The sequence below is a fragment of the Sciurus carolinensis genome, chromosome 10 (assembly GCF_902686445.1).
Source record: "Sciurus carolinensis chromosome 10, mSciCar1.2, whole genome shotgun sequence".
In the NCBI taxonomy this organism is placed as follows: Eukaryota; Metazoa; Chordata; class Mammalia; order Rodentia; family Sciuridae; genus Sciurus; species Sciurus carolinensis.
In genome coordinates this window covers 130,207,035-130,222,982 of record NC_062222.1, presented here as the reverse complement: position 1 = coordinate 130,222,982, position 15,948 = coordinate 130,207,035, and the positions used below count along the sequence as shown (strand labels likewise).

Sequence of the window (15,948 nt, the reverse complement as noted above, 5' to 3'; positions counted from 1 at the left end):
ATTGGCACATGTGTAGTGGATTAGTTCATGGCCTTACATACAAATATGACTCTCTCTCTGCATTTGTCCTTCCTTACTGTAGTCTGCAAGTGGATTTTTTATTATGTCTTAATCTGTTTTAGTCTGTTCTCTTTTCTTTCTGCCACCAGTTTCTGTAGGATTCTTCTGTTATACATCCAGTCTTTTCCCCAAACTTCAAGTTATTGCTGCTGTACATAAAAACAATAATAAAAAATCAAGCGATCTAGCATTTTTTTTTGCAGTATATAATTGTTGTCACATGACTGTGCACTGTTGTCATTTTTCCAGACCATGTCTGTCTGAATTCTCTGTAATTAAAACCTTATACTATCTGAATTTCCATTATTTTTTCTTTACATCTGTGTTACCTTTGAGTTTGTCTTTACACTTTTTTTATGCTTGACTTTATCATTTTCTTAGACCTGCGATTCAGTTTATATTTGTTCTTATATTTTAGGTCGTTCTTCCCTCTTTCCAATAGATGATGGCTTGCTGGATGATGGTCACAGTGATCAAGTTGGTGTTCTAAATTCACCCACATGTTATTCGGCTCATCAAAATGGAGAACGAATAGAACGCTTCTCTCGAAAAGTTTTTGTTGGTGGGCTTCCTCCAGATATTGATGAAGGTAAGGTAATTTGACCTTAAAAACATAGTTTGAAAAAAACCTGAAGTATAGTATGAATGGGATATGAAACTTTTTTTTAACCTCCTAGAAATTTTCATAGTTAGAAGGGATACCCATCTTTGTTAAGTTTGCCACCTATTGAAATATGAAGGTAATTGAACAAATATTTTTAAGCTTTTATTGTTTACATATTGTATATTGTTATGGTGAGTTTTTTTTGCAAATAAGACTTTCTAGATTATATCCCACTTATTTTTTAAATATAGAACACATTTTAATACATAACACAACTTTTTTTATAACCAAAAACCCCACACACACATACACAAATGAAATAAATGAAACTGTTAAACTATATTATATGTATAACATTCAAAAGTTAAATCTCTTCAAGGATAAATGTAGTCTTAGAAACAGGCTACTCTTAGAAAGAGGCTATAAAATACAAAAGAAAACCAAAATTGAAAATTGAGGTTATACAAAGGCTAAAAAACATGTGAAAATGACTTTTGTAATAATATCAAATAAGGTAAAGATTAAAAATTCTGAAATTTTGTTTTCAACATTATGGGAAATCTACCATTCACTAATAACTAATAGAGAAGATATTGCTACATTTTTGGGAATTTTTCAGGTATGATTCAAATGTCCACAAACTTAATGTCAATATTAATCAGTTTATTAAGATTTCTATGACTCAGAACATATCATTGATAATATCATTGGATTTGGCTATATACATACACACACACACACACACACACACACACACACACACATACACATATATGGGTGTCAATGAAAATATCATTTCAGACCTTGGTATTTTTTTATACTGTTTCAGGAGATCATTTTTTCCCCATACAAGAACATGACTTCAATTATGAAGCCGCAATAGCTCCCTTTATTTAACTTGATAAAATGCTGATTATTTTTAAAGCAAGTGTAATTTATGGCTTGGTGTACTCTAATGTTAGAATATCCATGTGATGTTATATAAAGTTTTTAAATTCATACCAAATAGATTATTCTATCCTATGTATGCTTAAAAATTAGTTTATTTTGACCAAAACAGTTGTTAAGCTTTACAAATCATTTTAATAAAGATATTACACATAATTCCTCTATTTAAATTCATTTTTCTTATGGCATTTGGCACTTTTAAATATCAAGTTTTCAAAGTAATTAAAAATGTCTAATTCCTTAGAATGAAACTAATTTCTAACGCATATTATTTTACTTTCTTAAGATGAAATCACTGCTAGCTTCAGAAGATTTGGGCCTTTGGTAGTAGATTGGCCTCATAAAGCAGAAAGCAAATCCTATTTTCCACCAAAAGGTAAGGGTTTTTACTGTTAATAGTTACTAAGGAATCATTTGTATAAGAGCAAAAGAAATAATATCAATTACTCACTTTGTGTTTCCTTTTGGAATTGCATATATGTACCTTTATATATAAATTAATAATTTATAGAGAATGATAACCTGGGTTGAATGAGTCAGAATGAGCCCAAAAACTATTACAGTTTTACTTTAAACCAGTCATGCTTGATAAAAGTCCTGATATAAGTATCATAGACTTAATATACTTTTATTATAATTTGATAATGATTTCATAATCTCAAATCAAATATTTGACTACTTTGTCTACAGCATCATGCTAAGTAACTTTTGTAAGGACAATATAATAAAGTATTCCTCTGAAATTAAGATCTATGTGAAGTGATTTATTTATATTTTATAAAATGTAAAGCTACGTGAGAGGCTTAAATATTATAAGATTTACATAAATGTTCCAGATAACAGCAGAGTCATATGCACTCTGTTTATAAAGCAGTAATTTAGACAGAGAAGAAATCATACTGATCCAGGCCACCCTCTATGAGGAAAGAGGTGTACCTGCCCATGATGATCAGGGGGAGGGTGAGAAGGAAGAGCTGGACATTACTAATTCAGTCAGTCAGAATGGCAGGTGGCAGATCTTCCAAAGTGAGCAAAAGAAAGGGGGAAGTTGAAAGACTAAACTTTCCTTTGAACATCATATAAACAGTTTTAGAAACTCATGACTGAGTGAATTATCAAGCCTAGAGAAAAGACTCTAGTGGATCTATTTAATGATTTGAGGTTTGACTGTGGGAAAGGAAACATGATAGAGAATGAATGGCAAACACTTAACAAGTGTTTCTAGTGTGGAATTAGATGGGTCTTCTCCACTTCTGTTATTGAGAACTGTAGAACTTCCATTACTACTTTTATAGAAATGGAATAAAGCTTTGAATTTTTATACTTTTAACTCTTATATTATCAGAAACCATTTTTATAGGGATAAAGATGTAGGGATTCTGGATCCTAGACCTGTGTGGGAATCTGCTTACATCTTTAGACCTCTTTTCATGTATGACAGATTTTTATATGATTTTGGAGTTTACTGACCTTTAGTTTGTTTATTTTTGGTACCAGGAATTGAATCCAGGGGTGCTTAACCACTGAGCCACATCACTAGCCCTAGATCTAGCCCATAATATTTTTTATTTATTTTTTATTTTGAGAGAGAGTTTCACTAAGTTGCTTAGGGTCTCACTAAGTTGCTGAGACTGGCCTTGAACTTGCAATCCTCTTGCCTCAGTCTCCCAAGTCATTGGGATTGCAGGTGTGTCACCACGCCCAGCTTCCAGCCTTAAGTTTAAAGAGAAAATTAGCTCCATATAGATAGAAATTTTTGTTAACTTAGTTTTAAGCTGTTGTTGCTATAGTTTTATTATCTTGTTCTTTTATAAAGGTTGAGTGTTCAATAAAAATTTGTTAGTTTCTAATATTATTGCCTAAGCTCTCATCGTCCCCCACTTGGTCTGCTCCAGCCATTCTCTGTCCACATCTCTTGCTTTCTCCACTTTTTCCCCCACAGTCTAGCCACAACCAACTCGTAAAACTCAACTGATGATTCCGTTATTGATTCCCCTTCTCTTAAACCCTCTTATTGTTAGGATAAAGGCAAAATTGCTTTCACCCTGTCTGGTCTCCCTTCTCTCTAGCTTCTTCTAACTTTACTTCTTGTCTTCCTCCAGTCCCAGAACTGGTTCTGCTCCCTCCTGCCTCAGGGCTTCTCTGTAGGATATCTCCTGACCTGAAGATTCTTCCCATAATTCTTTATCTGTGTATTCCCTACTTCCCTTTTGTAGCTCAGCTTACACGTTGGTTACTCACAGAAAACTCTGAGAACCTTCACAGTAAGTCAGCTTCCCCTTGTTGCCTTTGCTAGGAGCACTGCCTCTTTCACAACACTCACCACCATTGCACTCTTACCTTTGTACAACTTTATAGATACATGATTGTTCATGTCAGTTTCTTTCTTTGCTCTCTAAGACTGTCTTTGTATGTCTTTCAACTTTGTAAATATTTGTATTCTTACATTATTACTAATCCATGGACTGATAATTGCCCAATAATTGATACAAGCAACAGTAAAAACTATAGGATAGAAAAACTACTTTGACCTCAAGTAGATGGGAGAAATCTTCACTGAGAAGTTTTGAATTAATTCTAAAAGCTATTATATAATTTAGATAAGTAAAAAGGAATTGAACAGGGTTCCAGGAAGGAATTGAAATATATAGTCAGCCCTCTGTATCTTTAATTTAGAACTTTTTGGGTGGAGACAGATACAAAGTTTTGCATGAACCACTAACTCTTATAGGGGGAATGACATTCCAAGCCTAGAAAGATGGGTTGTAACAATTAATAAAACACAATAGTTGTCTTCATTGCTATTTTTGCTACCATTGTTATTGCAGTATTTACTTTTTCAAATTAAAGGAAAAAAATTAGCAATGTCAAATCATAGGTTTTTTGATATAATTACAGTTAATTATAGCCACTGCCAAAGACTAGTGTTTCCAAACCTTGTTCCTTCAAGTGTTTGTCATTTCTGTAATTCAGTATTTTTCCATGGCTTGGAAAACACTGATATAGAACCACTTAGTTGGTACAGCTACCTTGTAGTGAAGCGGGGACTTGAACCCTTAGATGCTGAGCCACACGTGGACCTTCTCCTTCACAGTGACCAACAATCACCTTAGATGATCATTAGCTTACTTTAATAAAGGTTAAAGAAATCATTATGTGGTTTAAAGAAGACATTATTTGTATGAAGACATACAAATATTTTAGTATCTAATGGGTTGCATTAGGTTATGATTTACTTACTATATTGCTTAATTTTTGTAATACAAACAATTCTTTCCAAATGGTAACAAAAAGTATTTAAGCAATATTAACAATATGGGATGTTTTTAAATTGAGTAATATTAAAATATTAATATCAAAATTATCACAAAATTAAGCAACCTAAAAATACTGAATTTAAAGTACTATTTCGGTAAATTGGTCTGATAGTCTCTTAACAAACCCAGATTGGTTATAGTTCTCAGATCCTTTGTGTCAAAATTAAAGCCTTAATGAAGATCAATCTAAATTTTTTCAAGCATATTTAAATTTTTTTCAAGCAATTAAAAAGTCCAAGAAGTGTTTTCAATCTTGCATAATCTTGTCTTTGGAAGTTCCTATTTATATAGATTAATTTTATGTATGCATGATTAATGTTATTAAAAGAAAGTACTTTGCCAGGCATGGTGGCACACATCTATAATTCCAGTGACCTGGGTGGTGGCAGCAGAAGATTCCAAGTTTGAAGCCAGCCTGAGCAACTTAGGCTCTGAGCAACTTAGCAAGACCCTGCCTCAAAATTAAAAAAAAAAAAAAAAAAAGCAGTGGGGGGAGCTGGGGATATGGTTCAGTGGTAAAGCACCCCTAAATTCAATACCCAGTTTCAAAAATTAAAAAATAAAGGGAAGTACTTTATTACTACCTTTGTGACATAGAATCCATTGTTGACAATAGCTGTGTTTTTTGAGTTCTGAGTACATGACCTTGCACTTCCCACTGTATCACAGAACCGGACGTGCATAGTCTACTTAATGGCTGCTTCATATTGGGACTAGATTACATTGTTGTTCATTTATTTGGATAGACATGTTGTCAAGGCAAGATATTTTTAGGTCAGTTGCAGTTTTCAACTGCTGTGAATAATCCTCAATAGTAAACTTGCCATATAAATTTTGATGTTTGTTTTTATATGATTCATATTCTACTTTTTTAGGTGGGGTACTGAGGACTAAATGCAGGGTCACTGTACCACTAAACTACCTGCCCCCCAGCCCTTATTATTTTGAGACAGGGTCTTTCTAAGTCTTAGAGACTAGCCTGATCTTTTCATACTCCTGCCTTACCCTCTTGAGTAGTTGGGGTTACAGACAGGAGACACTGCACCCGGCTGGATGCATGTTTTTTCAGAAATGTTAGCAGTTGTTTTTTTACTGGAAAGAAGGGAGGGAATATTTTCCAACCATATAGGAATCTAAGCAGAAGTTTAAACCATTTCTCAACATAATCTCCAAACTGCTTATCCAAATTGAGATTTGATTTAAAAGTTCTGACCCATCCTTCAACAACATGTTTCATTCCAGCCTCTGTAGAGTAACTTTCATAGTATCACTGGGGAATTTTTAGGACACTAGAATTCTCTCTGTACTTACAGAATTTCCTGGGCCTTTCCAAGTGTGCTATAGACCAAGTGTGCTCTAGAACTTGTATTAGTCAGAGGACATTTGAAGGAAACTCTAGCTTTTAATACATTCAACAGGCTAACTCTGCCAAGTTCTTTATAAAAATGTGGTGTCTCTCACTATTAGAACATGGGAGATCCTGGGGCAACCCTGAGTTTGAAATTACTCAGCTAACTACTTGCTCTGAGATGTCTTTGAGCAAGTAATTAACCTCTTAAGTCCCCCTTTTTTTTTCCTGTAAAGAGGGGATAATATTTCATTGGCTTGTGAGAATCAAATGAAATAATTTATGTTAAGATTTTAGTACATACAGTAGTACCCAATGGTAAGGGCTCTACAGAAAGCAGCTAATTGATTTACTGTTTTTGTGTATATTCTAAAGGATATTGTGTTCTTTTAGAAGGCATAATGATTCAAGTCCTATTTGATAGGGCTTCCCCCCTGCCCCAAACCATATTTTCTAAACAGTACTGAAATTTGGGGTAAAATCTCTTACCTTGACACATTGCCTCATTTTTAATGGTTATTTCAGGCTACGCATTCCTTCTCTTTCAAGAAGAAAGCTCAGTTCAAGCACTCATTGATGCTTGTATTGAAGAAGATGGAAAGCTCTATTTGTGCGTTTCCAGCCCTACTATCAAGGACAAACCAGTAAGTAAATATCCTATGAACTGCATGCTACAAATACAAGTTTTCTTAAAACTCTTTTGAAATGTTTGTTTAAAAACAAACTACCATAATCCCAGCAGCTCAGGAAGCTGAGGCAGGAGGATTGCAAGTTCACAGCTAGCCTCAGCAACTTAGGGAGGCCCTAAATAACTCAGCAAGACCCTGTTTCTAAATAAAATATAAAAAATATATATACAAAAGGGCTGGGGATATAGCTTAGTGGTTGAGAGCCCCTGGGTTCAATCCCAGGTACAAAAAAAAAAAATACCATATTAAAATTTTATTTTTTAAAACATTCAGAAGAATTATATAGTATCTAGATAGAAAATTATATTCATAATTTGTTTCTGAATCCAATTATAAAATTTACAAAAAATGAAAGGAGTCAGGCTCAAATGTAATTTTTTTCATAGGTTCAAATCCGTCCTTGGAATTTAAGTGATAGTGATTTTGTCATGGATGGTTCTCAACCTTTGGATCCCCGAAAAACAATTTTTGTTGGAGGTGTTCCTAGGCCATTAAGGGCTGGTAAGTCAAATCCTAACAAATTTTGCTTTTTGAAACATCAGTTAAATGTATATTAGTGAATTCAGTAAACATTGGCAGTTATTATGAACTTGACATTATTTGGCAGGGAAGGGGCAGATTCTTAATACACCAGTAATTGCTCTCTAGAGAATTTAGAGAACCTTTATTGAAACTGTGAAGGAACTGGATAATTGGACACTTATCTATCAAAATCAATAGCTACCATCACGCAGCCTAAGAAGAACCCACTTGACTACTTCAGAATTCCTAAGTGCAATTCTCTAAGATAGGCAACTTTGGACTCTCTATTTTTATGTGGGTTGATTTTCATATCAGAAGAAATATGGGATCTTTTACTTTTTTCTATAATTTAGCCATTAACTAAAGTAGCATTTTAGGTGAGTGAGTGATAACCTTCTGTTTATAATAACCAGGAACCAGAAATCTAATGAAAGATGTCATATAGGACAAAATTGTAGATGCAGATGCCTACCATGTCAGCAAGTTACATGGTACCACATCATCATCAGAAGGTGTTAATGAATTCCATCCCTGAGAACATCCTCTTCCAGTTCAGGACTTATGTGTTAAAGAACTGTTGACACACACAAACACTTAAACATGATGACTGCTATAAAGAAAGGCTGTGGGGGAGAGATGAGCATTTTTAGCAAGGAAATGGGATACGGACTGATATTTTAAAGATACTTGTGTTTGAGCTGATATAAAGATGAACAGAAGGAATAGGAGTGGGGCAGTAGTGGTGCTGTGCAGGGAGGCAGGGTGCAATAGAAGGACTGGAGGAAGCCCATAGTAGCTGATTAAGAATGCAAGGAGTGAGGGGAGAGACACAAAAGACACCAAAAAGTTAATGGCAATCAGATCACACAAGTTTAGTAGGTTGATATTTATCCTCAGAGTAGGGGAGACCATTTGAGTTTTTAAGCACAGGGGAGACATGATCATATTTGCAGTTTGGAAAGATCAGTTAAGCTAAAGTCTGATGGGAGGGAATCCTGGTTGCAAGAAACTATGGGTAACCAGGTTAGGCATCCAGGAGACAGTGGTAGCTGGGATGAGTAGTCATAAAGGACAAAGAGTCAAGTAAACAGATGTCACAAATATTCATGAGATAAATGCAAAGGTAAATACCTTCCACTTAGATTAGGAGAAGGAGCAAGTTGGAAGGGAAGATTGTGGTCCTGGTTTTGAACCATTCAGAGATTGTAAATAGAAATTTCAACTAAACCATATATCTGGTATAGTTTTTAAGAGAATCATTCTTGCTGCTGTTTTGGAAATAACTGAGGGGGGTGATCAGAAACAAAGAGATATGGCTGTTGCTGTAAAGCAGGTGAAAAATGATGATAACTTGAAACAATGTTAGAAATGAAGGTGAGGAGATTGGATTCTAGGTCTGTTTTGAAAATCAAATTCATGGGATTATGTGTGTAGTGGGGGAGAAGAAAACAAGTAGCCAAGGATCTTTACCTGACAATGTTATCCTTTCTTTTGCTTATGAATGAGTCAACAAAAACTCACTGGAACATGTTTCATGAGATGGAGAAAGATCAATTTTACATGTATTATATTTTTAACTCAAATAGATATTGCAGTATCTGTTAAATATCAATGTGACATTGAAAAGTCAAGAGTTGAATAGAAACTACCAAAAAACACTAACAGAAAATTATCAATGAAGTACAAATTAGTAAAACAATATATCTTGGAAGCCAAGTAGAGGAAATATTTTAAGAAGAAGGAAAGGGATTAATCATGGTCAGTGCTTTTTACAGGTAGATGGACCATTGGACTTGTCACTAGGGAAAGTTGACCTTAACATAGCAATTAAAGCAGAGTCAGGGAATAATGACCGTCTGATTATTAGAGGTTGTACTGAAAATAGGAAGGCAGGGATTCAGAAGTACCTTTAAAATTTTTAAAGAATTTGTCTGTAAAGGGAGAACAGAAAAATGAAGCAGTACCTGAGAAGGAGAAATAGGGTTATGAGAATTTTTTAAAAGAGAGGACAAAAAGCAAACCCAAACAAAAATGTGTTTGGAAATGACCAGTATGAGAGAAGCTGATGGTAAGAAGGGAGAGGGGAGAATTGCCAAAGCATGCCCTTCCACAGTGAGGGCAGCTGGGACCTAGTGTACAGCTGAAAGGATCAGACTGAGAAAAAAAGTATAGGACTAATTACATTAGAAAAGAAGACAGAGCGTATGTAGGTTTAATGTGATAAATAGGTAAATGTGATAGCGGTGAGTCTAACTTTATATTTAAAAAAAAGAAAAAAGGCTTCTTTAGCAGCTGATTTTTGTTAATGTCCTATTAACGTCCACTGTTTTTTAAAAAAAAGTACTTAAAAATTCTTATTTGCTCTGTTTTCTCATATTTAATGTGAACATCTTTCCTTTTGAAGTGGAACTTGCAATGATCATGGATCGGCTGTATGGTGGAGTTTGTTACGCAGGAATTGACACAGATCCAGAGCTAAAATACCCAAAAGGTGCTGGACGAGTTGCTTTTTCCAATCAGCAGAGCTATATTGCTGCCATTAGTGCTCGATTTGTTCAGCTTCAGCATGGTGATATTGATAAACGCGTAAGTTGCATACTGGGAAGTCACTTATGTGCTATAAGAAGTTGCTGATCCAAAGCTTATTACCCTAAAGAGTTAATAATATATTTAAGCACTTTTTATACTCCTTTATCTTTTAGAGTTATATCAAAATATCCTTGAAATGCGCAATTCCCAAACATACTTTAAACTCTAAGTCTACTATAAAAATCGTGAATATAGATATGATTTTAAAACCATATCCACCATTTTATCCGCCAGTTAGTTTCCACTGTCTAACCATAGAGGCAGAGCTTTTTTCTAATCTTGTACTTAAGCCAGGCTGCCTGGGATTGAGTCCTGTTTCTACCATTTGCTTTGTAATCCTGGGCACATCAGTTCAATCTATGCCACTTTTTTCCTCACTTACAAAATGGTAAACATTACTAGTGTTTGTCTCCGTTATTTTGAGGACTAAATGAATCCACATATTCGTAGAAGCACTTAGAGTAGAACTTGGTGCAGATTAAGTACTATTTCATTGGGGTTTTTTTGTCGTTGTCGTTTTGTTTTTGTTTTTAGTACCAGGGATTGAATCCAGGGGCGCTGAACCATTCAGTCACATCCCCAGCCCTTTTTTTTTTTTTATTTTGAAACAGGGTCTCAGTAAATTGCTGAGGCTGACTTTGAATTTGTGATCCTTCTGCCTTAGCCTCCCAAGCCATTGGGATTACAGGCATGAACACTACGCCCAGCTAAATGAAACTCTTAGTAAAACTTAAAATTAAAATACATTGTGCAGTTTCTCTAAATTAATTGACCTAGAATTTAAAACATTAACTCTTTGGTAGCATTGCTTACACCATCACTGTAAGTACTTGCAAGAAGTTTGTGAATGATAACTAAAAGCCATCCTTCTGAATAATTTCAAGCACTGATTACCATCTAAAGTAGGGCAAAGAGGTGAACAAAACTCAATTGTTTATTTAAGATCCATTTCATAAAAATCTGTGAACAGTTCTTGTACATAGCTAACCAGTATTCTAAAATAAGCATGTTTACATTTATAGTACACTTGTAATACACTAAGAATATGGAGTAGAGGAATTTTTTTTTAATCCAAATTAGTAGGTATAACTTGAGTGAGCACTTATTTTCCCAGTGTAACAGTTTCATGAAGCCCGTTCTGAGGTAGCTTTGCACATTAAAAAATATTTTGAGGACAGGGAAATCAGTTGACTTAATTCTAATTGATTAGACTGTGGTTCTGTGGAAGTGGCCATCAATATAATTACCAAACCATCCCATTTAGAAAAGAAGTACAGCAAAGGTTCAGTTAATATAGAGTGACTTTTTGTTTGCATTGCCACATAAAATATTGCCAAAAGAAAACGTAAAAGGGGGGCTATGCTTTTATTCAAACCATGAATATATTAACTTTTTAAAACTAGTTTGAACATTAGATTTCTCTAGTTTTACAGTTCCCAACCTCAGCTACACATTAATCACTTGAGAACTCAGAAAATTCTTGAGATCTGGGATCATACTCCAGGCTTCTGCTATAATTGCTCTGGGATATAGCTAGGGCAGCAGGAGTTTATAAAGCTCTGCCAGAGATGTTAATGTAGAGTTATGGCTAAGATCACTGATCTAGTCTCATCCCCTACTTCTAGAAGGAGATGGTAGGTCATTGAAGAAGGTATTTACATGTGTATAATTGCAGTTGTTTAATATGCATAAGCAGAAGAAACAGATGGTTGCTGTGTCATATCTCACACCTCTTTGTTTCCAAAAAGGTAGGAAGGACCAGTTATTTGGAGCAGAGTACTGATTCCTAAACAGCAACTCAGATGCAGAGCAGATGAATTAAAAACATGTACCTTCTTAAAGTATTGAAATAACTGAGAAAAAGTTTATTCTCTAAGCTATATGCTACAAAGGTATATTTTGAATCTTATTTGAAAGAATTTGATTCTTAAATATTTTAAAAGTCACTGTTTTAGAAGTAACTCGTATTTCTCATACACAGAAATATTAAGCCATTAACCTTGATACATCATCTCTTCAACACAAATATGATTATTAAACCATAAAGTAGCTTAAATTGAATGTCTAACTGAAATGTATAGTATCCCAAAGAGTCATTGCATACTTATTTGGAAGAAATTAAAATTATGTATTCAACTTAACCTTTTAAAGCCTCATGGACATTTTGAGGCTTAGTTTCTCTCTGATAGCTGGGAAGCACAGTCAAAAGAGAGCTGCATTTAATTGTATTTTTTATGTGTTATTCATGACTGATGTAATTAATCCATTAATTTCTAGTAGATACTGAATTGAATTGTGTTATATTTCAAGTTGGATAATTATCAATTGTTAATTATTTCACTAATTATGAGTCCAATGTGACAAAATATTACTTCGTAGGTTCTCTGAAGTGAAAAAGGAAAAGGCAAAAAATAAAACTAGGTCAAACATTGATGAAACTCCCTTTCACACATACAAGAACAAATTGTTAGATATTATTAGTCTGAAATAGGTTCAGTTAGTTATACTCTAAAATCACAGGTATGAAATCTTATTTTCTCTCTTTGAATTCTGTGATTTTGAGATAGATTAGCTTCATAAAATAATATCTAGAATTTTAAAAATACAAATAATATCATTGCATTTTTTAATTTTAACCAATAGTTTTCATTAAGTAACTCCTGAGCACCTGGCATTTTTTGAGATACTGTAGAAGAGAAGTAAACAGCACAGACCCCTGGCTTCAGTGTGCTTGAAATCATTAAGTAAAATGAGTAACAACCACAAGAGAGTAACCCAGAAAGCATGTGAATGTACCACATTTCTTCCTATGATGTTTGAAGAATTTCTGCTTCGTGCCATACATTCTGCTAGGTACAAAAAACCGAGTGTTGAGCACGTGGTTGCTGTCCCTGTGCTGGAGCTTATAAACTAGTGAGATGAACTCTTAACTTTCATGTTACCTGGATTTATTCTTTGATCATACTAATGCACTTTGTTAATTTTAGTTATAATGAAGATAATGAATCAAAATCAGAGATCAGACAGAATTCATAAAGGAAAAACTTTGTAAAATTTGGGCATAAGAATTTTAGAATTTGTGTTAAAGATTGTTTTAAAACTCATAGATCAATGGGAAAAGGGTAAAAATTCTTACTTAACTGGCAAAGAGAACTTATAAATCAATTTTTTTAAAAAAGAAAAAGAACTCCTGCAAGGAAAATACACAAAAGAAAATACACAGGCAATTCAGAAAAAAACAATGTCCAGCCTACATTAAGCATGCTTATACTAACCCTAATCAGTGAAATAATAAATAACAGTGTAATTCCATTATCTTTCTATCAAATATTTGCCATAGAAGTCTCCTTTTCATCAGCTTTTATGTATTTCCAATTTGTTACTGTTTTTCTTACAAATACTGCTCTATAAAATATCCTTTATATATTCATTTTCTGAAACACGGAAGTATTTTAAAGGAATACATTCACAATAGAATTAATTGGGTTGTTATTTTTTACAGTAGCAAACACTACTATTTCTCAAACTCTGTCCTTCTGTCCTAAGGAACAACTAAGAATTTGAGCTCTCTAGCATCGTTCAGACAAGATAATAACCTTCCATTCATAAAATTCTTATGAACAGGAAGCAAGGGTATTGCAGCAAATCATAAGTTAACACTAATTTAAATAGTATTTACCATATGCCCAAACCTTGTCATGCTCTTTCTTGTATCTTTTAATCCTCACAATTCGGAGACAGAGTCTACAATTTTCACTTTACAATGTGGAAATTGAGATTGAGAGGTTTTATCAGTCAGACTGACTCCCATCTTGATATCTTTTGCTGAGTCAGACCTTCACAGTGAGACTTTTACTTTATATCTTATAAATTTACAGAAGTCTAGACATACCCTTAACAAGATTAGGCACAGTTCTGGTTTGTCTGTACCAATTATTTACAAGCAAGGTGTAGCTCTCACATGAAGTAGAGAAGCAGTGCTTTAATCAGCAGCTGTTAAGAGTGTTGCCATCTTTTTGGTATTAGAATAAGAGAAAAGGTATGAAAACCACTTGTCTTCGATGACCGCTTGATATCCTGTCTGCTTTTCACACAGTCACCCCCAACTCTGAAAATGTCAACACACAGGTGTTTCAGAGATGTTAGTTCAAGGAAAGTGAAGGTGGAATATATTGCAAATCAATTAGATTTTTGTTTTTAGAAAATATTTTGGTTTTGGAAAATATAATAAACACCATTTACAGTCCTCTGAAGAAAACAAAACAAAATAGCAGAATTAAGTGCTTATCTCTTAACCACACAGTGAATTGTAAACAAACGTTATATATATAAAAACATAATTATTACAAGAACAAGTGTCTTTTTTTAACCTGCTATATAGCAAAACTAATTTCCTGTGAAACTATCTACATTCTTGACTTTTAATACTGATCCTTTTCTCTAGAACACTGTATAAACATTTTAAATCATTACTAAATTTGGTTTCTGAAGACAACCTTAATGAGACACTTTCTGTTCTGTATCTAGGTGGAGGTAAAGCCATACGTGCTAGATGACCAGATGTGTGATGAATGCCAGGGTGCACGCTGTGGTGGAAAATTTGCTCCCTTTTTTTGTGCCAATGTCACTTGCCTGCAGTATTACTGTGAGTTTTGTTGGGCAAATATCCACTCTCGTGCAGGACGTGAGTTCCATAAGCCATTGGTGAAGGAAGGTGCTGATCGTCCACGTCAGATCCACTTCCGCTGGAACTAAGAATAGCAAACTGGCCTCTGTTTAACAAGGAAAGAAAGGGTGCATGTGGCTTACTGTGTCTGAAGATACTGACATGCAGAAGAAATAAGTGCATTCTTCTGCTTTTCACCCCAGCTATCAATACATGCATCTTTATCAGCAGCCAAAACACTACAAGCCTCTTGTTTTTCACCAAAACCCTACATCTCAGGCTTACTAATTTTTGTGATATTTTCATGTTAAAATAAAATGTTTTTTTGTATTTTCTCCAAGTTATTTTTATATGTAAAGTTAAAATTAGATATGAGAATGTTTTGCGTAGGGGCAACACAGTCTGCTGCTATATAGTGGGTGAAGCGTGCACTTATTTCTAAACATGGGTTTTTAACTTCAAGATCTGCCCCAGTAACTTTACCAAAGGTAGCAAAATAATAGTGAAGATGGAATATGTCTGCTACAAATGCTTATTTTTATTGTTGCTATTTTCAGTGTATACATAAACTAAAAATTAGGGTTGATTTTTTTGCTCTCCATTTTGACTTGCAAGAAATAATACCTCAAGATAATCTGATTTATTAGCTATTTTTAAACATTTTTAATCACAAGCTGTATTAGCTTTGCTGCTATATAGGTGTTATGTGTAAATGCCACCTATTAATACGGGATTGAAAGCGTTAGAGACACACTGCATTGCAGATAAAATGCAGGCAGCACAATGTGGCCTAGACTGCCATAGTTTTAGAATGTGAAAAAAAAATGCATGTTTACTTACCTGTATACACCATATGCATGCACTAGAATTATTAACTAACAAGAGGTGAGGTATTGCAAATGCTCAAAAAAGCTCTCTTGAATCTAGGTAGCATGAACAAATTATAAAATTTGTTTTAAAAAAAAAGCGAACTTGCATGCATTTTTGTGACTTCAAGTTAAAAATGTTGTCCTACATGTGTACAATATGCAAATTAGTTTTAGATTAGAGAGTGCAGCCATTTTGTGATCTGGTCAGTAGTGGAATTCGATTTTATGCAGACTGGATGTAATATTTGTAATCCCTGTGCAATTTTGTGATGTGCGGTTCTAATTCATGTGCAGTGATATAGTATAGATAAAAGATTGAATAAAAGAAAAATACAA

At 34.1% G+C, this 15,948-nt stretch overlaps 1 protein-coding gene across 7 annotated transcripts in view; it reads left to right on the top strand.

Annotated features, from left to right (window-relative positions):
• Positions 1-15,948, top strand: part of Cpeb2 (cytoplasmic polyadenylation element binding protein 2) — a 62,028-nt gene that overhangs the window by 43,410 nt on the left and 2,670 nt on the right. For all 7 annotated transcript variants that reach the window (XM_047567294.1, XM_047567295.1, XM_047567292.1 and 4 more), the window contains 6 exons: positions 479-649; positions 1,899-1,988; positions 6,803-6,921; positions 7,353-7,467; positions 9,893-10,074; positions 14,605-15,948. The exon at positions 14,605-15,948 is cut by the window's right edge and continues 2,670 nt beyond it. In XM_047567294.1, coding sequence (XP_047423250.1) covers positions 479-649; positions 1,899-1,988; positions 6,803-6,921; positions 7,353-7,467; positions 9,893-10,074; positions 14,605-14,832 — 905 coding nt within the window. In that variant the 3' untranslated portion in view covers positions 14,833-15,948. The remainder of the gene's footprint in view (positions 1-478; positions 650-1,898; positions 1,989-6,802; positions 6,922-7,352; positions 7,468-9,892; positions 10,075-14,604) is intronic.